The 27,835-nt window shown below is 39.2% G+C and overlaps 5 protein-coding genes across 8 annotated transcripts; 3 read left to right on the top strand and 2 right to left on the bottom strand.

Annotated features, from left to right (window-relative positions):
• Positions 1-62: 62 nt before the first annotated feature.
• On the bottom strand, positions 63-1,601 carry LOC114728461 (phytochrome A-associated F-box protein). The gene has a single exon (XM_028915372.1). It carries the CDS (start codon positions 1,306-1,308, stop codon positions 328-330), a length of 981 nt encoding a protein of 326 aa, XP_028771205.1. The 5' UTR covers positions 1,309-1,601; the 3' UTR covers positions 63-327.
• Positions 140-27,813, top strand: LOC114728460 (UDP-glucuronic acid decarboxylase 2). The gene is made up of 10 exons (XM_028915371.1): positions 140-146; positions 5,406-5,408; positions 7,044-7,053; positions 24,261-24,866; positions 24,985-25,132; positions 25,846-25,925; positions 26,041-26,124; positions 26,247-26,321; positions 26,940-27,032; positions 27,164-27,813. The coding sequence occupies exons 3-10, from the start codon at positions 7,051-7,053 to the stop codon at positions 27,374-27,376; spliced, it is 1,302 nt and encodes a 433-aa protein (XP_028771204.1). The 5' UTR covers positions 140-146; positions 5,406-5,408; positions 7,044-7,050; the 3' UTR covers positions 27,377-27,813.
• LOC114728462 (serine/arginine-rich-splicing factor SR34) lies at positions 3,086-8,438 on the bottom strand. Of its 3 annotated transcripts, XM_028915375.1 has the most exons (14): positions 8,307-8,438; positions 7,912-8,003; positions 6,840-6,905; positions 6,692-6,766; positions 6,505-6,613; positions 6,371-6,417; positions 6,220-6,277; positions 5,909-5,958; positions 5,739-5,795; positions 5,532-5,659; positions 5,342-5,443; positions 3,949-3,982; positions 3,569-3,651; positions 3,086-3,411 (listed from the first exon to the last, which is right to left on the bottom strand). In XM_028915375.1, exons 2-14 carry the CDS (start codon positions 7,996-7,998, stop codon positions 3,408-3,410), a joined length of 900 nt encoding a protein of 299 aa, XP_028771208.1. In that variant the 5' UTR covers positions 7,999-8,003; positions 8,307-8,438; the 3' UTR covers positions 3,086-3,407. The 3 variants fall into 3 exon arrangements, with proteins under 3 accessions (XP_028771208.1, XP_028771206.1, XP_028771207.1); XM_028915373.1 differs by lacking the exons at positions 3,086-3,411; positions 3,569-3,651; positions 3,949-3,982 and adding exons at positions 4,157-4,455; positions 4,528-4,615; XM_028915374.1 differs by lacking the exons at positions 3,086-3,411; positions 3,569-3,651; positions 3,949-3,982 and adding exons at positions 4,157-4,438; positions 4,528-4,615.
• Positions 10,897-13,581, top strand: LOC114728463 (uncharacterized). Its single transcript, XM_028915376.1, has 2 exons — positions 10,897-11,623; positions 13,008-13,581. The coding sequence occupies exons 1-2, from the start codon at positions 10,897-10,899 to the stop codon at positions 13,124-13,126; spliced, it is 846 nt and encodes a 281-aa protein (XP_028771209.1). The 3' UTR covers positions 13,127-13,581.
• On the top strand, positions 14,233-16,709 carry LOC114728467 (mitochondrial zinc maintenance protein 1, mitochondrial). Of its 2 annotated transcripts, none has more exons than XM_028915379.1 (2): positions 14,233-14,527; positions 16,160-16,709. In XM_028915379.1, the coding sequence occupies exons 1-2, from the start codon at positions 14,284-14,286 to the stop codon at positions 16,234-16,236; spliced, it is 321 nt and encodes a 106-aa protein (XP_028771212.1). In that variant the 5' UTR covers positions 14,233-14,283; the 3' UTR covers positions 16,237-16,709. The 2 variants fall into 2 exon arrangements, with proteins under 2 accessions (XP_028771212.1, XP_028771213.1); XM_028915380.1 differs by lacking the exon at positions 16,160-16,709 and adding an exon at positions 14,882-16,150.
• Positions 27,814-27,835: the final 22 nt, after the last annotated feature.

Here is a 27,835-nt window from a genome sequence, read left to right as displayed (position 1 = left end):
GCATGCAGATATGCTCGGAGACATACTTATACCAAACAGCAATTAAGTCAGGAAAACATTCATGCCGCCATAAGAAAATCGAATTCCAGGAAGGTGAATACAGTTTCAGTTATGTTTTCATGATGATAAATAATTGCCATAGTCGGGTGTCCTCTCATGGAACTCAACACAAGCCCCATAAAAACAACACATCGGAAAGCCTGAGCTTCAGTAGAGAAAACAATGCATGATAACTGCAGGAAAAGTAGTAACACAGCCAAGCAGAATGGATTCTCACATAATCTGGAAGGACTAACGAGCAAGTTCACATAAAACCTAATATCTGGATTAAGTGTACAACGGCAAATCCGTCCACGCCCCGGAGACATGACCATTTTCACAAACATAGGCTCGAACAACTGGTTCGCCATCGTCGTGGTACCCGAAAATTCGCCTTAAACAGAATGCAGAGTGCAAATCCCAAGTTTCCTTACACAGGCAAAACGCGCAGTGCATATCAATCTTCCTCCGATTGCCATCGTTGATAGTTCGCCACACACGGGACCGCTTAAAGTTCTTGAAAATGCCTCTGAAGAGCATGTAGTTCCTCTTCTCCTCCACGTGCACACAGCCAGGCCAATCGCAAATGTACAGACAGTCATCCCGAAATTGTCTGGCAAGCAGCTTGTTCCCCTCCTCTCTGCTCAGATTCCAGATTCTAGAAGCCAAATGCGACCTCGGTGATCCAAGAACCTTCCTCTTCTTACACGAAGAGAATTCGCCACCGACTTTGACGACGCCTTTCTCAACCTCTTCATGGATTTGAGGTTCAGAATTGTGCTGGGATTCAGAAGTATCGTAGACAGTATCAAAATATAGATCATCGAAAAGGGACCAACAACAATCGGACTGGGAAGCACCCACATCTGAGTTATTATCCAACCGACCCGAGCAAATCTCAGGGTGTGTTCCCGTCGTTTTCGGTGAGCACAACTTCTGATAATTCTCCTCCGGGCCGAGCTCAAGCTCAAGCCCGAAATCGGAGCTCTCTAGGAGGACCCCGGCGTGAAGGAGGCCTGGACAGCACACGGCGAGCTTATGCAAGGAAGCCCAACCGCCGGGCGGAGAGGAGGAATCAGAGAGGAGATCGGATACAACGGAAGGGATGTTCTGGGAGCACTTGTTTTTCCAGCAGAAATTGCGTATGAGAGAGGAGAATTTGGTGCAGACGCAGGCGAGACGAGCCCAATGGCGGGGATCGTCGTCGAGCTTAAGAAAAATGTTGAGAACAAGATCGTCGGTGAGCAATGAGAAGGCGGTGTCGGCCATGTCTGATCAAAGAGTATGCAATACGGAGGTGGACGATGAAGCGGTGGAATTAGGAAAAAATACAAGAAGAATCTGGGGAGGTGAATGGAATCTACAACTGGAGAGGCTTGTTGCTTTGTATATCAGAAACAGCACCACCAATGCTGACTACCGGACTGTTTCCCACCAGACACTGCCAATTGCAATAAATCACGTCGCCCCTCACCACAAGTCAATTCCTATTTTTATCGCAATGTGTCCGTAATATCTCCGCCATGTGCCTGCACTGTTAGATTTTTTTCAGATGAGATTTGGACAATACAAAATAGGGGGAAAAAATTAGAAAGCCCTTTTTAACTCATGGGGAAAAGCAAAACTACTGTGGGAAGCTGATGAAGGGCCAAGGCCTAAAAGTGGTAAGAAAAGCCACAGCGAAGGATTCGCATCTGTAAAATCAGCACTGTGAATGATGAGGGTGAAGAGAGTGAAGAGTAAGGGACAAGGTGGGACCGACTGGAAAAGAAAGGGAGGAAGAAGGGTCGCCATCGTGGGTGGGTGGGTGGGTGAGTAGAAACTAGAAAGCACAAGCATACAACACAAGAAGAGTGTTTTTTTTTGGGGGGGGGGGGGGGGGTTTGTTTGGCCGTTGTCGATCAGTTGAGATCGCTAATTGAATAATTGATGTGTCGCCCCCTCACTCTGCAGTCTGCACCACACATTTCAATCGCTCCGTACCTCCACGTTGCCCATCCTCATCCATTGCCCTCTTATCCCATTCTCCCGAATAATTCCCTTGTCAATTATAGCATTATCCTTTCCCGCTTGCATACACAATATTATGCCATTACGACTACTATTTAATCACTTTCACTTTATTCCACTCGCTTAAAATAGGAGCTTCACAGTATAATTTAATCACTTCCACTTGTTATCCGCCCCATCCCACGCTTACTTAAAACCGATGCGACGGGGAGAGAGATGTCGGGCCGCGGAGCAATATTACTTTCGGGATATTAGTCGTTTTATAGTTTTCAGTACTGCAAAATTTGATCCTTTCTCGGCCCACGTGCAAACTTTAGTCTTAAGAAGGTATCTTTTTACTCTAATTCCGTCAACAAAACATACTGATTTTAAAATTTTAAATGTTAACAAAATGCTCCCATTTGTTGGCATATTGAGCTTATTTTACAAAATAATAATTACAACAAAAATCATCATTTAGTATTAAAATCATAAGGCTAAAAATGATAATTTTTCAAATTAAAGGACAACTGAAAACCGAAACCGTAAATGAAGTTATAATCCCAAAAATACATTTTTTACCATTTATAAATGAATTTGGAAGCTTAGTTGATCACCCAAAGGCTCCAGAGCCCCTTTCCCTTTGATATTGGGCTATTACGAACTTCCAAAACTACACTAAAATTAAAACTCCGAGAAAATAAGCTCTTATTCACACTGTCGTGAAAATACCTTTAAATTTATACGATAAAATTTAAACTTCACAAAAGAATTGATTGACACGCTTCCCCAAATTCAAAGTGCACAACGCATTACTTGCTCAGACTTTTTTTTTATAAAAAAATTATTTGGATCCCATGGATCACAAAAAGCCTAAGAAAACAGATCACTATTCATCACTTGTAAACCTTATGACTTGACGGAGTTTCCGTTACATGTAGCGATGGAATAAGCGTGATTGAATATATATTTAACATGTAATAAAAACCTTCCATGCCACGTCATCACGAGCATCCCATGTCCTATTCTCTTCTAATTGGAAATGGCAAATGAGAGAGAAATAAAATGAATGCAACACTCTAGCTATAACGAAGCTTTTCATAAGTACGATACAACAGCTAAAAGCATGTCCAACTATATCCGACCGAATAGCATAAACCCTCCACAGAATCATACAGAAAGCTAAAACCAACTAATTCTCATGGACTAGATGGAAACGACAAGTTACAAGTCGAAGTGTGTTCAATTCAAAAAGTTTAATCAACAACTTTAAGCCAATTAGCTGTTTTACTCGGCCGATGTCAGTTTACGGCACAAATTTTATAGAACTCACCATCATTCACAACCTCATAAACTGAAAGATCGACAACAATCAGAGCTCACCTGCCAGACCAAGAACCAATCAGCCAAGAAGAAAAGCCTAAAAGCATACTAGAATTTAGATGACCATATCGACAGAGATGTTCAATTGGAGAGTGTGAAATAATTAATGAGGGAATGAAAGGCTATCATCAAGATAAATGTGAAATATGAGAGAGACCGAGACAAACTCTTGCTCCGGCTCCGGCTCCGGCTCCTGCTAGGGCTTCTGCTGGTGCTGTTCTTTTTTGGGCTTTTATTACGCTGCCAAAGATACACGATCAAACACAGGAGCGGCAAAGGAGTCTAACTTAACTGAATCGTAGGTCAAACTTCAAATTTCCCTTGAAACAAACTTGATCTTATAATTGTCAAACGCAAGTGCCAAAACAATGGTTTAAAAATCAAAGACGGTAATCAATAATCAAATTCTATTTATACCTTGAAATCCCCATGCTTTATCATAATTCATGGGTTAAAACAAAAAGCCAAGAACCCCATTCAATGTTGCACTTAAAACAAACAAAATCCACATTTGATTAGAGTTGCAAATTCACTCACCAAAGGTAATGGAGATCTCGATCTTGATCGTGATCTGCAAAAGTTCCAGAAACAACATAATTTAAATTCCACAAGTTCCTTCAATCAAATTTGATCCAACTGGCCTTGATGCCTCTCCCAGGTCAGTTATCACGATAAAGAGGTACATCCAGAGATAATTAAACTACAAAAGCCTTAATTAGAAAAGAACATAAAGACAAACTTATAGACATTTTACTTCTATAAATAGGATAAGATGCCAGTAAAAATAAAGCATTATAAGGTAATATTAGGACACCAGAATTGGAGAGAAGAATTCTTCCCTACAGCACCATAACAATCCAGAGAATCCATATAGTGCATCCTATTAGCTTGGCAAATCTTGGAGCTGACAATTGTAATGAAATTCTCTTTATTATTCTCATTGATGGTGATTTCCAAATCCCACTTGCTTTAGCACACAAGACATCCCGCTCTAAAATAGCAATCCATGATCTCCTTGATTCCCAATCTAGCACCCATGGACATCCACATGCTAAAGGCATTAGAACAAATGTACTTTGAAGGTATCCAAAGTCGCCCATCTTAAAAATATCATACCTCCACAACAAATTGAGTTGCAGGCAATTGAACCAAATCACACCAAGTTCCTAATTTCCAATTCCCAGTTTGCTCCAAGTATCCATATCTAAGGACAAAAACAAAGGAATTTTTTCACAAAACAAAAGGAAAGAGAAACCGAGCACTCTGACAAGGCAGCATCTTTTGCCCCAGATCCCCCGCACATGAAAAACTGGGGAGAGAGATGATAGGAGGGGCAGGGAGAAAGCAATAGTTGGGTGTCCAAAATAATGATTATATCTTAATTGACAATGAAAAACTTGTGACAATATTGTATTTACATTCACAGAAACTTACTGCCAACAGTAAGTTCCTTTATATCCATTTTATTTTTGGAAGGGAAGGGTGATAAATGAAACAGTCTTATGGCCAACCCCAAAAAAAAAAAAAGCAATTCAGATTCTTTAATACTACCTCCGGTCCTAAGAAGCCCAATAAAACGTGCATAATTGATATCACTAGCAATGAAGCAACCGAAATTCAGAACCATTCACATTAAAATAAATTATTGGTAAAAGACTGATAATTTACTACTTGTACATTACTTGGATCCTATTCACCACCAGCACTCATTCTCTAAATGTTTTTCCAATTCCATCTTAAACATCTTTTCAGGAAGGGCTCTTTTGATCCCTTTGAACACCATAAAAAAGTCTAAATAACACTAGTAAACCATCCACTGAGATAGAGAATAATGCTATCTATCACAGGAAGCAATGTTTCAAAGAGTAAACTGCAGCAATGACCAATAACAAACACATGGATAAAACATACTGAAACTTATATTTCATACCCTGACAAAGAACGGGACCTTGACTTTGAGCGTGAGCGCGAAACAGATCTTGAAGGAGATCTAGCAGGTGAACGCTGTGAAGATTTACCCTTTGGCGATTTGCTGCAAGATAAAATAAAAGGCACAAACATAAGTTAACAAAAAATCTCGCATAAGGATCAGCACTGATTTCAAACCAACGTTCCTAGACCTCTGACTACGGCCTCGACTATAACTACGGCTGCGGCTGCGGCTGCGGCTATAACTTCGCCCCCTGGAATAAGATCGGCCACGACTAGGACTTCTAGAGGAGTCCCGCCTTGAATCATATTCCCTCACCTATAATAACAAAGAAAACTGATAAGTACAACTCGCTAAACCAAATGCAACTTCTCTAAATAACAGGCTTGGTTCTTACACGAACATATGCTCTGGAAAATGCATTTCGGAACTCAGAGTCATCAAGCTTCTTGATCTGAAGAGGTATAAAATCCCAAATTTCATATTGAAAACATGAAGCAAAATGGAAAGTTCTGTGCCATGTTACACAGAAATAAATAAAATTATACAAAGATTGAAGCAACTTACAGCATATTTCATGTCATCATAGTTTGTGTAGTCAACAATCCCAGTTGTTCCTACAGAAGACGATGATAATACATAGGAGTTTCACAGAAATAATATCAAACGCAAATAAAAGCAGGAAAAATAACAGATCACACCAAACTTTTTAACAGCCCCAAACTCCACCCTCCCACAAAAAAGATTAACAGGATAAATGAAGGCAAGAAAGAATAACAAAAAAAACTACTAATTTGACTACATAAACTTCTATTCGCTGACATCCACATAATTGAGCAAAATTTAAAACAAAAAAAATCAAGTCGAATATATCTCACCTCTGCCATCATGAAAAACCTGAGAAAAACAAACATCTCCTGCTTTCCGCATGTGATCCTGAATTTAGAAAATCATTTTTATGACATTCATGTACCATCCCAGAAAAATTTTCCAAAATAATTAAATAAATACTACATCTCAGTATCTCACTTTAAGATCCTGCCAGGAAGCAGAAGAGGGCAACCCAGTGACTAGTACTGCAAAACGAAAAACAAAAATTCAGGAAACAAATCAAAGCGTTTCTCGCAACAAACTGCAAGTGCTTCAACAGAAAAATCACAAACCACGGTACTCGGAACGCCGAGAAACCCCACGTCCACCTCGACCATTACTGTGACTACTATGTCGATCTCTGGATGATGAATGACCACGTCCACCATGTGCAGGCTCTACCTACAAAGATATAAACTTAACCTACAGGCAAGGTGCTGCACCTATCATGTAACCCATAGCAAGTAAGATATAACCAACCCGTAACCGATGCCCATCAAAATCATAGCCATCACGACCACGAATTGCATCTTCGGCATCTTGAGCATCCTCAAACTGCAAAAATCACTAAATAATTAGGATAGGGTAAAACGAGAAAAGTAATACCAACCTGGCAAAACAAACTCACCTCTACAAATGCATACCCAGGGGGTCTGGGTGGAACCTTCAAGTCAATGTGAGTTATGTGTCCATACTGCAGGGTAGAGATTTGTAAGAAAGGAATCTTAATCAGTGCAAGCACATTACTCCACAAGAGAAATAAGTGATTCTACTCTTTCGAACATATCATCAATAATATATTAGTTTTCCACAATCCCCTTTACTAGTCTAGAATTCGGATGCACTAAAATTCACAAATAAGTATTGGAAGGAAACCTAGGCCGAGGTATGTTCTAACGGTTTTCAATATCAGGTTTTAAGGCTTCAGATGGCTTTGATCAAAGTAAGACCCAACACTTTTTCAATCCAAAAAGGGACCCAACCAGGGTGCCTTATTATAAAGATTTTGCAAGACTTGCAATACATGGGGTATAATTAGTCTATAAGCCAATCGGATCACAACACCTAGGAAAAGAGTATTTGGTTGGCGGGATTCAGATGTATGATATCTTAACACCGAGAGATTATCAATCAAACTTGAAAGAACAATAGGATACTCTCTTAGTTCCAAGTTACGACCAACAGAATTTGGCCATTCTATCTTCCGTTACTCCCACTATATCCGTCTCATTTCAGTAGAATTGCAGTCTCGCAGAGGCCTGCACTATTTCATGGTGGCCAGCTGCCTTGCACCCCAACAGGCCAATTAAATGTCTGGTTCACATTTGCCAATCCAGAGCAGAAATACTGGAATTAAAAATGCAGGACAGTCCCTTTTCAATTACAAGCCGCCAATAATTTGCCCAGTCATCAAGAATTAGCTATTTAGCTAGATCCTTCCTAAAACATGAAATATGCATCAAGATTCGCACACTTGATCACATTTATTATGAAACATTTACGAAAACCAACCCTCGTATATTGAAGATTAGCCGCTCCCCAGCTTTCCTATTTAAATACGTACACTCAATCACGCTAATTCAGAACAACAACTGTAAATGATAGAAAATGACCCGAGGAAGATATAAAATCCCGTAGCACTAAACACCAAGAGGATAGATCGAGAAGGCGTTGAAAAACAAGAAAAAGCGCCAAACTACCTTGAGAAACAGATCTTCCACTTCTCTTTCACGTATATCGCCCGGCAAATTCCCAACGTACACAGTTCTGCTCGCACGTCTACTCATTTTTCCTATGAAATGTAAAAAGATTACGAGGTAATAAGTCCAAGAACTTCATAATAGGCGAAAGAAACTACAAACAAAACTCTCGACAATCATCAAGGTCGCTCAGATATAGGATGGAAAGTAAAAAGGGGATCATCCCATGGTGAACAATGCATCGACCGTGTTCAGATTTAAAACTCGCAGTTGAACTAATTCAACATGTAAAAACAAAATCAGCATGATGTAAGAAAACCCAAAAATTGATTTTTATCCGCCCCGTCAAAAATACAAGAGAACTCCGGAAATTCCATTGCCTAGCATCACCTTACCTTTGAAACGAACTGGGATGCCTCGTATTGAAGTGAGCAGGTGGAATTTAGGGTTTTGGCTTCAGAGGACGGGAGATAGGCTCTTCTCGGCACCAGAAGAGATATAAATTAAAATCGTCATGACCCCCATGGGAAAATATGAGATGCCGCACATGCACGGTCTAGTCACGTGTGGATTTATATGACGCGGATATTTTCAGGAAAACTAATATGGGGGTCCTTATGGTTTTAAGGGGTTTTGAATCAAGTCCTTGTGATTTTTTTTTTTTTATCTCATCCTTATCGTTTATTCCGTTTTATGTGCCAGTCCTCCTGTCACTAAAACATACATATGCCGTTAGTTTGAGTTGACTGAGAGTGATGTGGCTATCTAAGCACTTGCTAGCATGACAAGATAAAAATGAAAATGACAGAGATGGCAAAAGCAAGAGAGGCAAGGAACATCATTACTGGGAATTCACAAGCTAAAGAAGCTCATGAACCCCCAATTTCATAGATGTAGAAAAGCTCCTCGTCATCAACCTAGTCTTGCTTATTTAGAAACACGACCCTATATATTTCAAACACCCACTTGCTTACCCAATAGCATATGCTTCTCAGTCTGCGGCCTTAGACCGTCGGCGATGGAAACATCTATTGAGCAGGTCTAGCAATCGTGTTCTTGACATAATCCGCGGGGTCGAACAGTCGACGTAGTCATGCTTCTTTGGGGAATTGTTTTTGAAAGCCGCTAAAGCCATGGTGAGAACAGCAGTGAGAGTTGTCTTGCCATGGTCGACATGCCTAACGATATTTACAGTAGTGAGAAGAGGCAAATGAGATTGGGCTCGGTTTCTTCCTTCCTTCCCTCATCCAAACTACATCCATAAAACATGGGATGTGGGGAATTTTCACGAGCATCCATCAATTATAATAATAAATAGTTTAATCACGGGGAAAAATGGGAGGTGGGGGAGGAGGAGGAAGAGTAAGGGGAGCAGTGAGTGGGGATAGAGAAGAGAGCATGGGGAAGGAAATTTAAGAAAAGCTTTTTATTTTTTGCAAGATCTCTTTCTTCCACAGTCAATCTTTTCCTCTTTTCATGTCAGTAGCTCCTCAGTCAGATCACTACTATCCAACTCAAACTAACAACATAAGTAAACGGAAGGGTTGGCACAGATAACAAAGCAAAACGGAAGGATGAAATAAAAAGAAAAAAAGCTGTAGGAACCTGATTCAAAACTAGATGAAAGTATAAGGACTGCAATATTAGTTTTCCCCATATTTTTCCTATAAAACACCCTCTAATAAAATTCATTCAAAATAGTAGTACATTCATTAGTAGGTCAAAAAAGCAGGGGATCAAAGAGAGTGCTCGCCCGCTTGAATGTTTTTCGCTCGCAAGGGGTTGCTGACTTGACTTGTAGAGAATTTTAAAATTAACCCTTAAATGTAGTTCTCAATTTTCCGCACCTCATATAAGTGTTGGAACAATCATTGACCAGCTGTATGGCCTAACAGGGTTTTATTGGATAAACTAATTTGAGAGAATTATAATTAGATTCTTAGAAAAAAATAATTATTCAAAAGTTGTTATTTTTTATTATGAAACTCGTCATTACCGGCTGTTTAAGTGGTTATTAAGACTTTTTAATAATTATTTTTTCTTTGAAACTTGACTGTCATTCTTCCATTTAGTTTAGGACTCGTTTGGAAATACTTATAAATAACTTATAAACAATTTTTTTAATAGTGATTTATTAAATACGAGGTAAAAATACGAAAAGAGTTTTGTATCGGCTTATGTGAAAATTCTCATGAATCTGAATCCAACTAAGTCCTTAATTATTATATGATTATATGGATTAGGGTAGGTATGGTGGCCTAATTAGTCACGATATCGACAATAAATAATTATTTTATATGATTTTTATAATATTACTTCTAGTCTTTAATATAAAATCTCATTTGATTTTATTTTGGTCTTAAATATAAGATTTTAATGTACTTTATTTCTTATATTTAATGCATGTTTTTCTAAGATAGTCTTTTTAATAATGATAGTTCTAACTAATACACTTGATTAGTAGAGATATTTTAGAAAAGACAATATCTATTTGTTACAAATAATTAACTTAACTTCTTTCTCTAATCTACTCGAATTAATTAACTAACTCTTATATTTAGAACCAGATTATCTTTGATCCTAGATATACGATTTAATGAGTAATGTTGGAAATCTGATACTTAAAATAGATAGTAGGATAAGTGAATCTGTGATTTGTATCATGATTATCACATATAAAAATGTTTTTCTCTCACGAGTAAACAAATCTACCTTGTATCCTAAATTCACTGGTCCATGTACATTTTTAATTATATAAATAATGAACTCAATTAATTATCCTCCCGCAATTACTTAGTATAGGGAGCGTCCGATGCTGCTTCTTCCATGGTTACGGATCAACCGCTTTCACGCCCCCCGACATTCTCTGGCAGTTCCATCGACATGTAGGGTTCTAGATTCTAGATTTGTAGACCACGGCATCTTGTCTCCGATTGCCCGTGCTGCATCAGAACGCCGTTGATACAGATTTTAATGATCAAATCCATGTCTCATCAGTCAGATTCACGCCACCTTATGGACTCCTGCTTGTTGCAGCTCCATAGTTGGAGGCCTCTTCACTTCCAAACCAGCACCTCTAAAACCATAGACTCCGAACCTCATCTCAGCGCTAACCGAAGGCCCCATCACTACTCTTCCAATGGCATGCACTCCAAGCGACCCTGTCTCTCCGACCGCGCCACCGCCCCATTCACCCTCGACGCGATCGACATGTCCAGATTGACCTTGTTCGATGCTGATAAGCCCATTGGAGCCGACCGATATAAAATTGGAAGCTACAGCCTCATCGCTCGGAAGAAGAGGGGCCGCCGCGGCTCCAGGTCTGTGTCGGGTCGGAGCAGCGATCGGAGCGGAACCCGTAGGTGCTGCTCTGTCGGGGCATCCGCTGCACATGGGACGTGTTCTGACTTCCCAGTGGCAATGGAAACAGATTCGAGCGGGGAGTTGTTCGGGAATGGGGATGCGAATTGGTCATTGGATATGAGTGAAGCGAAGAATTCTAAGAGGGACAAGGAGAGAGATGGTGGGAGTGCAGAGAAGGAGAATCTGGGCATTGGATTTGGGGCAAGTGGGGTTTCTGATGTTAACGGAAATGAATCGGGGTACGAGAGTGAACCAGGTTATCGCGGGGATGCCGAGGTTGGATATGGGGACGAGCCTGATGAGGAAGATGACGATGCGCGAATGTTATTCTGCGGCGATCAACTAGCAGGTCCATTTTTCCCCTGCTTCTGATTTAGTTCCTGAATTAGTCTGTTAGTTCTCGCGTCTCCTTTGTAGCCGGCGACGTTTCCTTGAAATTTCAGCCTTTCTGCTTTTGTCCCTTCCAGAGGCCTGATTAATATCTGATGGGATTATTTCTGCTTGAAAATTCTTGCTGACGATATGCGGTGCGATTACGGATTTGGTCCTTTGTTTGGGGAGGTGATTCTTAACTAAAAGAGCTCCTAGAGTTTAAAAGAGTATTGCTAATGCAAACTCTTCTTGACGGGTGATTGCCGGAACAATTTTGTCAAGTAACACACACTGGATGATGTTTTTTCATAATGATTTGATGACGTCGTAAGTGGTGGAAACATGGTGAAGGCTACTTGTTTCCATGATAGCATGTCTTCGGAATTTGACGAACTTTTGTTTTGTTGAGACGTAGATAAAGGTGGATCGAAATCTGCCTGCCAAGTTGTTGGCAACGCAACACTAATCCTCAAAGTGCTTCTTCTCCTGTTCAAAAGTAAACTGCGTGTCTGGACCGGGAGGCTAATCAATAAGATTTTTTTTGTCAACAATTTTTCCTTTGATAAAATGGCTTCAATTATTCTTAAAAGGTTTAGGCAATGTTGATTCTTATTTTTCAGCTGTTCAGTGATTTGTTTTCGAAATACACCAAAGGAAGTTTGCTGATTCTCGAGGCTTCCTCAGATAGACCTAATTATAAAACGAACACGCATTGCTTGAAGAGATGGAAGCCTTATTGAATGTAGAAACAGTGGCCTTGCATAAGCGAACACAAGTGAATGAATGGAACCGATTTACGGCCGTCTAACATGCAGAGAGTAGACTGATCTTTTACCGTGGAAGCCCAGTTGTTGTAGCGGACTAGCAGTATTGGGATACGTGATAAATTTTCAGGGGAAGTGATAATATGATGCATGTTATATGACATACCTGACCGAAAATCTCACTTACTTGACTTCTTTTTTTGGGGGGGGGGGGTTTCTTATTGAGATGCCATTGCTGTGTTGATAGCAACATCGTAGGGAAGCAAGGAAAAGATTGTGGCTTTGGAAGAGTGAGTAGTGGCACAAACATGAGAGATGCAGACAATCTCAATTTAATAGATACATGTCTCATAATATTGTATCGTGTTCAGTGAGTATAGGGTGTGTTTGGACACGGACACAGTTATCTTTTTTTTCGGGATGTTTTGCGCACAAGATGCAAGTTTTCGCGTTTATTGGCCTGTTCTGTGGGATTGGTTTGATTTCAACCATACAGATGTTGAATGTAAGTGAGAATACAGCTGTTGGTTCTGTGTAAAATTAATAATTGGTATTGGTAGTGTAAAATCTGAGACACTGACTTGAGCATGATTGCAGCGGCTGCACATTCAAAAGTGGAGACGGCTGGGGAGAAGAACACGTTGTTAGATCAGAAATCTCATCATAGGTGCCGCCGGAGGAAGCATGATTGCAGAATGGCTGATGCATTGAAGTGACCTTGCCTTCTGATGTTCAATGTTATGCTGCCTTGCTGGTTTGATTTTGAAGGTTGGCTTCAGAGTGTCCATTTGATGCCTCTTTTTCTTATTTTCATTTTTGGCCAATTCGCCAAGTCAAATATCCCATCGATTTCTGCAGATACACAAGGAGGATCTGGGTGCGATGCGGCTTGATTTTTGTAAATTATGTGCATGCGTGCATGGGTGTCCTGGAAAAGCGATTGTTTTATGATGTTCATGTATGTATTTAATATTTCGGTGAGCATAAACGTATGGGTGTGATTGTGTAAGAATTTCCACGTTAAAATAAAATGCCATTATAATTTATCAGTTATTGGAAAGAAGACAAGCGTCATGTATTTTTTTCTCTCAAGGTTTTGGGACTTGGAGAGTGAATATAATTATCAAAAATAGACAGAAAGATCATATGATTTCGTCAATTAACAAAGAAAGAGTCTATTCTGGCAAAGAAGATTATATGCTTTGCTTTATGATTTTGTCATCGTGTGTAGTTGATGCCTATTATACTCAAAATTAAGTAACTGAGTAGACTTCTGTTTGGTGTTTGGTAGGATAACATTGATCATTGAACATTCAGAACTAATGTTAAATCATATTATGTATATTCTTCCTCATGGGAGATGATAAGTTGTTTTTTGGCAAGAAGATGTTAATTAAATTTGAAATGATATTTAAGTGGGATTAAGTAATGTATGAAAAATCATAATAATTTATTCAACCATTCAATAATATTACCTCCGTGGGAGTAAAATAGAATGACATGAGCCGGTAAAAAAAAAAAAAAAAAGAATGACATGAAGCAACTCGAGACCTGAGAAAGCAACAAAACTGGGACAGGAATTTTTTTTTTTTGGGCCCATCTTTCTCCCAGCGCATGAACAATCTCACATTTATGAAAGGATTTGGTACGTTGGAATATTGGACAATAAAGCCACCAAAGATTTTTGCTTTCAGTGAAGCCCTTCACAAAGCATCTCATAAACATTTTTAACAGGCCGGGGGGGGAAAAAACAAAAGAACAAAAGAACCGAGACAGAACGACGCCGTATGGCCTCGTTTCACCCCGCCCACTTTACATCACGCCGCATGAGGTTCGTCTGCGGAAAAGCGGGGTCAAGCTGAAGAAGGAGGGGATGGCGAGAGGGGAAGTGTTGAGTGCGTACCGAGCACTTCTGAGAGCTACTCGGAAAACTTTTGTCGGTGACACACTCATGCTGAAGGAGTCGGCTATGGAGGTGCGTAAAAAATTCGAGGAGAACAGGAACGTGACCTCTGACTCCGAGATCCAGAGGCTACTTCAAGATGCTAGCGAGGCCTCTCATTTTATTACCCACATGATTGTCCAGGCAAAGCTTAATTCTAACGCCGGAAGTTACGGTATGTGATCCTCTTTCTTTCATCCGCACCACCAAAGTCTTTCATTTCTCTTTGTTATGAGACTGACAATTCTGGTGCTACTTCTTTGTGCACCCTATCTGTTTGATAGTTTGATTTCCATATCATTTTTTTTTAATTTCTTGAATCGCATCTACTCTGTTGTTCCTTTTTCTTTCGTTGCGTGGAGCTATACATGTAACATCCATTACATACTTTTGTTTAAGAAAATTGTTTTCAACATACTGCTACCGAACTTTTCCTAATGTTTAGTAGTTTATACTTTACTGGGATTTAGATTTTTCACTCACCAACTGTTACTTCTGTTTCTCGTGTCTACGGACTTTTCACTGGCAGCTCAAAACGTGCTTCTATCTCACAGCTGTTAGTTGCTACCAGGAACGTCGAATGTGCACTTGCCGTAGTCCTACTCATCTAAAGCCATCCCAAAATGTTTAAACATAGCCTTTTTATTATGCTCTGGGCATCAAAGATATTGTTATACACTACAAAACCTTGAGATTAGAATGATGTAGCATTTTTTTAATCCACATGTCAACATTGGTACTTTGCTATTGCTTGAACTTGAAGTTTCACTGCTCTTGGTTATAGGAGTAGAAACACTCACATCTTTCATAACTGTATATAAAAATGTCTTACTGTATGATATTTTAACATGAAAACGCTATACTGCTCTATAGGCTGGCTTTCAAATAGTTCAAGGGGGTACTTTAAAAAACAGTTTAAGGTTTCCCTTCTGTGGGAGACTCTACTTCTGAAATATTTAAGGAATAGTTGTTATATCGTAGAAGAATTAGAATAATGTTGTGCAATGACTTTTTTTTTTTGGGGTGAATATGTTGTGCAATAACATATTTGCACTTAATTATGTGGACTTAGGTAGAAAGTAAGCGAAATCTATTTTTTACTCATGAAGAGTTCAAAATCTAACTAGACTGCGGGACTGTGCTTATACAGAGTCTTAAGTGAACAACGGTATCAGGGTTTATAAATAGTTCTTAGATTTTATATTATATATGGACATATACATGCTATTTAGTGCCGCAGTCTGTGGGTGTCTGATTGACTGGACCATGAGATTTCCAAATTTGACAAACACTTCATCCCACCTAAGACAAAACGGTATATGAAATAATTCACCGAAAGAAAAATGACATCCATGAATTGGTCGTGAATCATTGTCAGCCTTCCAATGTAAATTAAATAGTCTACAATAACCTTTCAATGAAGTGTCAATAAATGCCTCTGAGTTTTGTCACCAGATTCAGTTCTTGGGCTAATTTATCTGGTATAAGAGAATTACCTTGTCTGCTTGTTCTGAATTTTCTTATTTGACCGTTCATTTCTTGTTTTAACCCAAACTCGCCCGGATGTATGCATGCTATTTCATGTGCGAACTAGCACAGGCGGATCGCTAAACAAAAGTGATAGTAGCTTTTTACTTTTATTATGATTTTAAATATTAATGATTTGGCATCTCCTTTCTAGTTCCTTCTTATTATTCTTGTTTTTTTTTTTTCCTTTCCTGTTTCGAGAGGCAAGTGATTTGTTCAATAGAAGTTGTATTTGATCAGTCATTTCCTTTCCACCTTTTAACCAACTGAGTTGCTGCAGTAGTGAAGCCGGACCAAGAGCACGCAGGAGCGATGCTTGAACTTCCTTCAGAGGAAAGTATCCGGAAGTCGAAATAGGGATGGGAGGGAAGAGATTAACTCAGTGCTCCGACATTCTGACCTCTTCCAGACATTTTGTTTATGTGTTTAGAATCACATCATACTGTTGATAGTGCTTTTAAGAGGGTGGCTTAAAATTTTCAGCTCAATTTCTGGTAATAATGCTTTCTTTTTAACATCTTTGTTGCCTATCTTGCACTTCAAAATTTATATAGGCGGAATGGACATGAAACGACGTTGACGGGGAAGATTTGTCCTGCCCCATATGATTATATTTGTTGTATGATTGCATAGAAAAGAGTCATCATTCGGTAACAAACGCTGTTGTAGCCCACTATTTTCCAGAATTGGTTTATTCCAGCTTCAGAAATTGAGGACTAGTAGGAAAATAACATTTTCATCCTGTATGGTTTGAGTTAGGGTGGTATCACGTTTTCTTGGACCTACACATTGAGGTACCAGTTGGTAGAGCACATTAACATAGTGTGATCTATATAGTTGATCATATTTAGTGGGATAAGGCTTGTTGTTGTTGATGATGCGGAGGTATCATGGTTGTTTTATGAAACAACGTATCACATTTTATTTCTGCATTTTATTACGTCTGACCAAAGATGAAAGCACGAAAGAGACATCAGAAGCAACTTATCAGTCAGAGGTTTGGTGCCGTTCAGGTTAAGGCCACATTCTTTTACGCACTCTTCTACTTCGTCCTGTTAACTATTGGTTACCATTTTAGGCATGGAATTGTAATTACGCGTTAAAAAAAAAAAAAAACTAAAAGGGGGCTGCTACTTCGCCGAGGAGTTTTGAATTTTCATGTTTGGGGGATAATCCTTTCAAACTGTTGGTGTTCGGTGGAATGGGATGCTGTCAATGCCAATTAAGTAATCATCTCATTACCTGCTCTTTACTATTATCCTGGATTTCAAAAGCAACCCTTTGCCTGTGCAATAAAACCCTCTCAGTAGAGGTCCCATAAAGCCGTCCGAACCTCACTCATATCTTAAGGTGCGAAACTAGCGTTACGATCGTCAGTTTCATCACCTTTTACTGTCTTCCTTAGTCTTTATATAGAATGTTTAATATAGCACGCTTCATGTTAATGAAATTGAACATGCAGACCTTCGTACTAATTCAGTGTCTCCATTTAAAATCCTAAATTCTAGCTCTGCCAATAGTAGCCGCAGCAAGTGGGCATCTGCGAGTTTCAGTGATTATCGGTGAGCCTAAGAATTTTGAAACATATATGGGAAAAGCTAAGCTAAACCTATTTCAGATTGTTTCGAGTCTTTTACGCAGATGCCCTTTATGACCTTCAGATATCACAGGGTGTTTCCACGGTTGGATCCATCTTCTTCATCTCCCCACAACGGGTGTGGTTAGAACATGGAAATGACAAAATGGTTTTATTGAAGAAGGAAATTGTCATATTTTCGGGAAAGCTCTTTCTCATGTGATCATGATCATTTTTAGATCAAATGGTCCCCATTAACGTTCTCTGCGGGGCATGCTTTTACATTGTCCAGAGGGAGAATTGGATTATGACATGTCATTGCCACCTCCATTAACGACAGACAAGTCAGTCATAAGTGGGATGGGACACCCTCTTCTCCAGTTCTTTTTTTTTTTAAAACAAGTAAAGTATCTTCCTAATAGAAATATAATCCTACAGTAGATAATGTTGAATACTAAATATGAGTATTTCTTTTAATTAGAATTTAAATCTTAATTCATCATGTTATGAAAAACTAACTCATTCTATTAGTCCTCTTCTCAACATGGGATTTGAAGGGAAATTTTTAACAGCCGACAATCTCCAATTTCTACTTTTTACAGGGACAAGTACCCTTCTAATGGAGTTAATTCTATTCGAGAAGGTAATGTCAGATACTAAATATAAACGTCCCTCTTAATAAGATTTAAACTTGGGTTCATCATGTTATGAGATACTTAATTTTTTTATTAGACCTAATTTTCATTGGTGCTCTTCTAAATGTAGGATTTGAAGGGAAATTCTTAACGGCCCACAATCTCCAATTTCTTCATATGCCACCCTTTTTTCTTCTTCTTCTTCTTGTTCATGCAAGTCAACCTAATGCGGCCCGAGTTGAAACGAAGTGAATCGGAAACTAAAACATGGCTTCAACACGGAGCATGCAAATATAGAAAGGAAACAACGTGGCAAGATAGTGCGCGTTCATAGAATGGACACGTGTAATAATTGGAAAAGTCAGATCAAGAAAAAAAAAAAAACTGAAATCCAGCGTCTCATTAAATTTTCTTTGTGAGAGACGATGCCTTATTATTAGTGATGGAAAACAGTAATTTAACTAACTGGGCTGACCAAGTAAGCTTCTCTTGTAATCAACTTGCGAGTGACTGTGGTCTAATTTATTTCTAAACGGTGTTCATAGTTAAGAAGGAAAGTTGTGAGCTTTGGGAAAAATAGTCGTTGTTGCTTACATATTCCGAAAGCCAGGAATTGCCGTAGTGGAACTGAAACCAGAGACCTCGCAGTTCATCACATCACTCCTGTCATCACGGACCACACTGCGCCGCCTGCTATGCCTTGAATTTTTGCAAGTGAGTCGTGCCCTAAAGTTCGGTACGTGGAAATTGACTATTAAAAAGGTATTAGCGTTTTTAATGCAACAGTTAATAGTCAGCTTTCACATGAAATTGCACTCTATCTTCTAAATTTCGATAAAAGATCCATTCTCTTCTTTCACGGGACATCTTTTTCCATTTCCACCGTTCCACCACTCCGTATATATGGATTAACGGAACTGTCATTTTCCATGTTTAGTGAGAGATTACCAATAATTACTTCCATATTCGCCATTTTTGAACTTTTGAAACGCGCATCCCTTTTCTTGGCGTTTTACACACATAAAATACCACCTAATCATCATCCTCTTGACACACATGTTGGCCAAAAACATTTGAGCACATACGGTGACAAGAAAAGCCTTTAAAATGTACATATAATCATGATTCAGAAAAAAATTATTATACAATTTAATCACTAAAAAATTTCACAACAATTGAGTAATATCTAAGATAATTTCCAGCACATAAAGTGACAATAGATATATACTGCTGATTTATTTATTGTGGGATTCTTTAAAAATTACACTGCTTATATGTCACCGGACAATAATTTTTCCAATGATTCAAGGGGGGTCGTGAGCATGGAAGGAAAGAACCGGGCCAGGTGCGGAAGAAACGTGGGAAATGGGGAAGCGCCACGTGGACGAAGGGAGGAAGAATCAGTCAACGTTGCTTAGGAATCAAAAGCTGTTTGGTTTTGATTAGTGGGGGGTGGCGTGGCGACGTGCTTATGAAGCTGTGAGCCTGAGTCTAAAGTGGGTCCCTTATGTGGGTCCCTTTCCTTCCCCTTTTCCTTTTTCCTCCTCCTCGCCGCTTTGCCATTACCTCGCCGATGGCCGAACATCTCAGACGTCGCACTTCATATTCAAATCACATCATTGGGCTTTCATTTTCTCTCAGTCCTGTGATCTGACGGCCCTCATTATAACAGCATCCAAACACAACAAAATTAGTATTTTCTAATGACCCTACGCGATGCCGTTTAGTAACGAACAACGAACAAATTGCCACTCCACCACGTCAGTTAATCTGTTTTGGTCAAAATAACTGACCGGCTGTCTTCAGATTTTATTCATCCTTTTGTTTCGGGAAATTAGAGGAGGGGGTGTTATTGTTGTTGGGGTGGAGCTCAAGTCATGGTACCGACAACCGACAATACAATTAAAAACACACAACGACAGCAACAAAATGGGGTCACGAGTACCTAAATACTTGTGGCCGTCTGATTGGCTGTTTCATTTTCACCTTCCGACTCCGTCGTACCCATATCGCCTTTCTCGTCCGTATATCATTTTGCCCTTTTACTGCCTCCCCGCGTTTTTGAGCTTTCACTTTCCTCCTTCACGTTCACAAGATGTACGCCTAATTGGAATGAGCTCAAGTTAATTTAAGGGGCTTGTAATTTAATTACTTTGTTTTCTGTTTGGTTCTAGCTTCAGAAAGGTCCCCTTTCAAGAGCAATAAGAAAGGATTGTGCGAATGGTCCTGCGGCATGACGACTCTAAAAACATTTTATAAGTGAGGGGTTTGTAGGTTCCAGGTATTTGTAATTTATGATTTTGGATTGTTAAAGCTGACCCTCTGATCTGGATAAAAAGAAGAGATAGGATGTGGTTAAGTATGGGATTTGACAAATAAGATTTAGAGTGTGTTTGGATGAAACCAAACCGTGGTTTGAAAAAGTGATTCTGGATAATAGATTTTGGGGAGAATAGATTCTGTGAAAAACAGATTTTGTAAAAAAGTGATTCTGAGAAGTGAGAGTGTTTGGATAGTTGTTATCAGAAGCACTTTTTATATATACAAATTACTAAAACAAAAACATAAGTTAATATGATAATTACAGAAAAAATAGATTTTATGATATATTTTAATTTGAAGGAATAAAATTGTTAATAATATATTTTTTACCAACATAATTAATAATACATAAGATAATATAATTAATAAATAATTAATGTGTATATATATTTATAAAATATAAGATTAAATATGTTTATCAAAAAATATGTTTATTAAAAAAATAACAAGATATATATCATATAGGCTCTCACACTCTCCCTTTTTTCTCCAAAAGCAAAATTTTTTTACTTTTTCCAAAACCATAGTCTTGACCCAAAACCATGGTTTTGGTTTTTAGAGAGGGTGTTTGGGTGATTGACACCCCAAACCATGGTTTGGGGTGTCACCCAAACACACCCTTAAGCTTCGATTCTTAGCTGTATATAGAGGACATACGAAAAGAGTCTCGTGCTAGCACTAAAATTTTTCCGACTAAAATATAAATTTGGTCTTTTAATTTCATATAAGGTTTAAATTTGGTTCATTAACTTTAAAAAGTATATTTTTAGTTCTTTAACTCTGAAATTTTTTAAAACAATGATGACGTTAAGATCTTAAATGTTGATAAAATATTCTCAAATATTAACATATTAAGTTTAATTTTCAAAAAATTCATGATTGTTACAGAATATCATCATTAAAGCTTAATTATTTTAGGGTTAAAAGACCAAATATATACTTTTTTAAGTTAAAGGCTAAATTGAATCTTTGTACAAAATAGAAGAACTAAAATGTATACTTTAGCCAGTATTTTCAAAAGGTTTATGGGATGAGAGGATACTATTAGTTTAAAAAAAACACAAATAATATTTAAGAAAGGGGGACATATATATAAAAGCAGTGATTTTATCGTGGCAAATCATGAAATTATCCCTTTTTTTTGGTTTTGCCTGAGCGGTCATATAAATCATGTGCACTGCCTCACGACGTTCGCATACCTTTCGTTAATTCACTAAATAATTAATATCATTTCTCTCTCTGGACAAAGAAAAAAAAATCATCTCTCTCTTACCATTACCATTTACCACCCATTGCCATAATTATTGTTAGCGCGTAAAGGGGCTTTCATATTAAATAAAAGGGTGAGATCTTTTTAAAGGTACTGTCCAAAGCAAGAAAAAGGAATAGACCACACACAAAGTTTCACCATATCATTAAAATTTTTACGTTTAGAATTAGAAGCCTCAGTAAAGAAATAGAGAGCGTCTGAACCACTCCATTCTTTAAATCAAATTGCTCTGCTGGCTCTCCCTTTTTCTTTACCGGACTTAAAAAATATCATACATATTGGGGTGGCCCTGGCTAGTTAGCTAATTAGCTAACTAGCGAAATAAATATTCAATTTCATTCACATGATCGAATGAGAACCTTCTAATCTATTTATTTATTTAACCTTCACAAGAGGTCACTGGATGAAACCAGACTGAGCAGAAGGGAAGTATGCTGAGAAAATCTGATTCTTATTTCTTAGTTGGATGTTTCTCAGTTCTCGCGAAGCAATTTTTGTAATTAACTCTGAGGTTGCTTCCTTTTTTGAGAAACTCATCCACAGTGGCTGACAGCTTTCTAATTATAACTTCAAATTATATAGAAATATCGACAGTTGGTATTGATTAATTAGAAATGATTGTAAACAAAGTTTCCCAGAACATCGAAAATCATGTGATCCATTCGGTAGTTTGCGTCCCGCTGTGCATTTTCTTACGTATGCTACTCCTCCAGTCCTTAATATAAGATCCATTTAACTAATTTGATTAGATTAAGGAAGTTAGGTAAGTTAGTTAATTATAAGAAAAGTGACACATTTTTCCTAAAACACCATAATCATCTTTCTTAATACCCCCTCTCTCTTCTATTTGATTATGATTGAGAGAATACCTATAGGGGTAATTTAGAGAAAATTGATAAATATGATAAATGGGTCTTATATTTAGGATCAAAACCAACTCAATAACTGAGTCCTATATTAAGGACCGGAGGAGTATTTCTGATAATGAACTCAGCTCCGTACTTACATAAACAAAGACCGTGAGAAATTATTAAATTATTATTACTGTGAATCTTGATTATTACTGTTATTTTTTCTCCCCCACGACGCATCATGCTTTTGAGGTGAGAATTTATACGCGTCTGTAATTTTAAAGGCTCAGAGCTGAACAACTAAAGGAATATCATAAAAGGGGTCACCTACCGGAAAAACGAAAGAGAAGGGGCCAACAAGTCAGCTGGGTCGTTGTCCAGCTGTGAGCATCTGTCCAGATAAACCTGCGACCTCGCACCTAAAATACATGCAATATTGCTTCATGCTTAATTTGGACTGAGTAACTAATCATTTAAGCTAATTATATATATATGAAAAAAAAAATTCAATTGGCATGCATGATTTTTATTCCGAGCACATCCTCACCTATAATTAGTCTAGGTCGCACCATCCGCTATATGCTTAATTAATGTAGCCCCACCTTACAACAATCATTTCCTTTGTTAATTAGATCTCGTGTTGGAAGACAGACACACACATACGTGGGTATGTATATGTACTTCTCCGATCTTAAATACAAGACCCTTATACTAGTGTGTATAAGAATCTTATATTTAGGATCGGAAGAGTATAACTTAAGCCATGTGCAATTATTTTATACAATATGAATTTGAACAAGGCTTCATAACGTTGTTGGGGTCAACCTTATTGTATGGTCTTTCATATATAGTTTACATGGCTTTGTACCTCAGGCTTGGTAACGGGAATGAATGACAGAGCACGTGTTATTATGTGTGTAAGTACAGAGTCTGAGGAGAAACTATGGATTGGATTCAGGTCCAGAAAACCATGGATAAGATGAATAAAACAGTTGATAAAATCTTGAAATATGAACACTGAACAAATAATGGTGCGCAGGTAAAGAGAAAATAATCCATTTATTCTCCGACGCCTTCAATGCACCTCCAGCAATAGTTCAGTGCGGAGCCAATACAGGAAATACAGATTTTCCCCTTCGGTGATACTTTTTGTCGGCCGAAATGTTATGGCAATAATTGTTTTAACAAGACATAGCGCACAAATATAAATGCAACCATGGGATGCTGAAACAAATATGGAACAACTGAAGAGAGATTATATTCATGACGTAACTGACCTATTCAAATCTCTTTTTGATAATTAAAATTTTATGTTTCCTCGATGATAAATATATCTTTTAAAATGTATGATGTAGTTCGGCGTGCAGGAACATGTAATTTTATTTGTGTGGCGAGCAAAACACAAATTTTTGAGACAAGAGGGGTGGACAGGGCAAGAGGGAAGCATTGAAGTCAAAAAGACAAATGAACACGAACATGTGAGAGTGTGTTAGGCTAATGGGCGAGTTTGCTTTGGTTACAAGTCGTAACTCTAAATTCTGAAGGCCCTTTTACTTTTCAAACACCACCTCACCTGTCCTTTTTGTAATCGAACCACTATTCAAAAGCCTCCGCCACACCATCTCCTCCCTTTATATACATCCACGCACCCTTGGATCCACCCCAAATACTGATCCCTTCTCCATCCGCCAAACTCAGTTCGGATCCATCCTCCGAATTCTGCCGCCATGGCATCCGAACTGATTTTCAGAGGCCATGAGTCCCAACCCGTCCATGATTCCTACTCACCTAAGCCCCTCAAGCCTTGGCTCTCCGTCACCCGCCCTATTCGCTATCTCCTCCGTGAGCAGCGCCCCCTCTTCATCCTCCTCGGCATTGCCATCGCCTCCTTGTTCTTCACCTTCTTCCCTTCCTCTCGCTCCCCTCCTCGTTCTGACTCTCTCTCTGTTCCTTTCTTCGAGCACGACTCTGCCCCTTTGTTCCATGAGCCCAGGATCGACCGCTCTCTCCCCCATAGGATGCCTGTTCATTCCTTCGGGAAGGTTCCCCTGGGGATTAAGAGAAAGGGGCTCCGCATCGTGGTTACGGGCGGTGCGGGTTTCGTCGGCTCTCACCTCGTGGATCGTCTGATTGCTAGAGGCGACAGCGTCATCGTCGTCGATAATTTCTTCACCGGCAGAAAGGAGAACGTGATGCACCACTTTGGGAACCCCAGATTCGAGCTCATCCGACACGACGTCGTCGAGCCCCTCTTGCTGGAGGTGGATCAGATCTATCATCTTGCATGCCCTGCATCTCCCGTCCATTACAAGTTCAACCCCGTCAAGACTATCATATCCTTTTTGGTTGACCCAGTCCAATTGTTCAATTTATTGGTCAAGAATATGTTCTCTATGTTCTGTTTTCTTTCTTATTCCGTTTTTTGGAGTCCTTAATTGTGTTATTGTTCACAAGACCAATGTGGTGGGAACCTTGAACATGCTGGGGCTGGCCAAAAGAGTCGGCGCAAGGTTTTTGCTCACCAGTACCAGTGAGGTTTACGGCGATCCTCTTCAACACCCTCAGAAGGAGACTTACTGGGGCAACGTCAATCCAATTGGTGAGTACTCTCTCTCTCTCTCTCTCTCACACACACACACACACACACACACACACACAATTTTCTTACCGTTTCCACTGAACCAGCCGAAATATCACCACAGTCTGTTCATTCGGTCAGTTAGCACCTGAAATTGGGTGGAACTGGTCCTCTTTTTGCTCCGTGTGGAACGGTACACTTTAGCGTACCTTAGCGTCGTTTCACTAACATGCTCAGAAATGGGCGTAGTTTTAGATTCTAATTTGGCCGGCTTCAAAGCTTTGAATGTATCTGTACCTAAGAAGGGTTGGGTGGGGACTGGGGGAGTGTTTTATTCCTCCGGCGCCAACTTCTTTCTAATTGGGAAAAAGGAAATAAAACGCTTGCTTAGACACGTGGGATTGGGTGAGAGGACCACGTTTACAGATCCAGTCGGAATTTCACGGTCAACGAGGAACCCGTGATTTGCGGGTCCACTAGATGTAGGGTTGAGATCTTCTTTAAAACTCGAGGGCACACATGGCTTGCGTGAAGGAAATCCCCGCCGTAACTTGTTGATAACAAATTAACAGTTGTACTTGTGCGTTAAAAGGGTAAAACGGTGAGGGCATTTTGGTCCGTAAATTGCAAGGCCAATACTCTTTTTTTTTTTTTTTGGGCCTGAAGCAAGGCTAATACTGAATAATAGACACAGCGTTTATGGATGTCTGTTGTGTTGCGCCGATGTGCGACAGGTGTCCGAAGTTGCTACGACGAGGGAAAGCGTACGGCCGAGACATTGACAATGGATTACCACAGAGGAGCAGGCGTTGAGGTCATTTTCCATTACAACCTTGCATATTTCATTATTCTGCCCACCCGAGTGCTCATGCTTGGCTTATTTTTGAAGACTAAATTCGTTTTTGTCTTTTATTTATTTTTCATTACAGGTTAGAATTGCTAGAATCTTTAACACCTATGGTCCCCGGATGTGCCTAGACGATGGTCGTGTTGTCAGTAACTTCGTTGCTCAGGTGGGTTTATTTATTTATTTATTTTATTTGGAAGTGAAGTATAACTAATAATGTAGGGTGTGTTGTAGAAATGAGCTGTTCAGTTGATTTGTTAATACCAATAATCGGTGGGGTTCTTGCAGGCACTAAGAAAGGAGCCTTTGACTGTTTATGGGGATGGAAAGCAGACACGGAGTTTTCAGTATGTTTCTGATTTGGTAAGCCAATTTTTGTGGTGCTATGTTTTGATAGAATGATAAAGGTGTTCGTTATCATTCCGAATATCAAATTGGTTTTGAATCCAAAGAGAGAAGTGGTTGCTTTTGAGCCTTTTTTCACCTGTTCAAAAGCTAAATCTGTTTCACTTTTCCCATGTGCATACTGTGCATGTCACAAACAATTCCTGGCGTTCTGACTGGAATGGGCCCTGGCATTTGTAAATCTGTTATTTGCATTCTGCATCATTCTGCTAGATGTTTAAAATGACTTAGTTGCCCATAAATACTTGCGTCGGTTGTGCATGCATAGTGGTACAGAAGATGCAGATGCATGTGATCGAGAATGAAATGTACGAGCCGGGGGGCCAGTTCTTGCAGTAACTTCAACTGCAAGAAGATACAAAATATTAACCGAAACTCTCAAAATGGAAGCTCTGGGTGGTACAAGATAAAGTTAAAAAAAGAAAAAATGTGGGGTGGCCGAGTGTAAGACAAGGATAGATGTATCTTTAGTGACAATGAAGTTTAAAGATAACACGTGGTGGTCATAATTTTAATCTTAAGGTTGTTGGATAAGAACGAGATAAGTGAGATGCTTTTTTTAATATTGTGGCACAGGTTGAGGGTCTGATGCGGCTTATGGAGGGAGAGCATGTGGGACCTTTCAACCTCGGAAATCCTGGTGAATTCACCATGCTCGAACTTGCCAAGGTAAGCTCTGCCTTTGTTCTCAATGATAATAAAGATTCTTAAAACCAGACCAATGTAATTGGCTGGTGGCAAGGCATATGCAGGTATGACCATGAATTTTACCAAACAAACGAATGATGCTGGTGATGCAGGTGGTGCAAGAGACAATAGACCCAGATGCAAAAATAGAGTACAAGCCCAACACAGAGGATGACCCACACAAGAGGAAGCCTGACATTTCAAGGGCCAAGGAGCTATTAGGGTGGGAGCCCAAGGTGTCCCTGCGCAAGGGACTGCCTTTAATGGTTTCTGACTTCCGACAACGCATTTTTGGTGACCACAAGGAAGGTGCAACCTCCACCTAATTCTTGGTTGGAACCACCAATTTAACACAGAAAAGGGGAGCGTGGTTGTAGTTTGAAGGCAGAGTTAGGGGGTCTTTCCCCATATCCTCATCCTCAAGATCCATCACTTTATGGATTTTCGTATTTACCCTTTTCAAGATTGGTAGCCAAGCCAGAGGGAGGGTCACATTTCTTACATTTCTACCCCGTCCATTTTTTGTTTTTGCTTTGTTGGGATGTTTATGTATAAGATATTAGTTATACTTATTATTCTTGTTATTATTATACGCATTTACATTTTTATTGATTCCGCGATTTCTTTTCCACCCGCCCCAACATCATTGCATGCTTGATCTTTGCCGGGTTCTGTACCCGAGTCAGATAATATTGGCATACGATGTTCCTCTGAATAGAACTCTCAAGGCAAAAATATATGGATCTCCTGTGATTGTAATCTTCTCCTCATTCTCATGTATCTTC

This window comes from Neltuma alba, unplaced genomic scaffold, assembly GCF_004799145.2.
Source record: "Neltuma alba isolate B1F8T4 unplaced genomic scaffold, ASM479914v2 tig00012535_pilon, whole genome shotgun sequence".
NCBI classification, from domain to species: Eukaryota; Viridiplantae; Streptophyta; class Magnoliopsida; order Fabales; family Fabaceae; genus Neltuma; species Neltuma alba.
The sequence above is the reverse complement of the archived record's forward strand: the minus strand, read 5'-3'. Positions and strand labels throughout refer to the sequence as shown.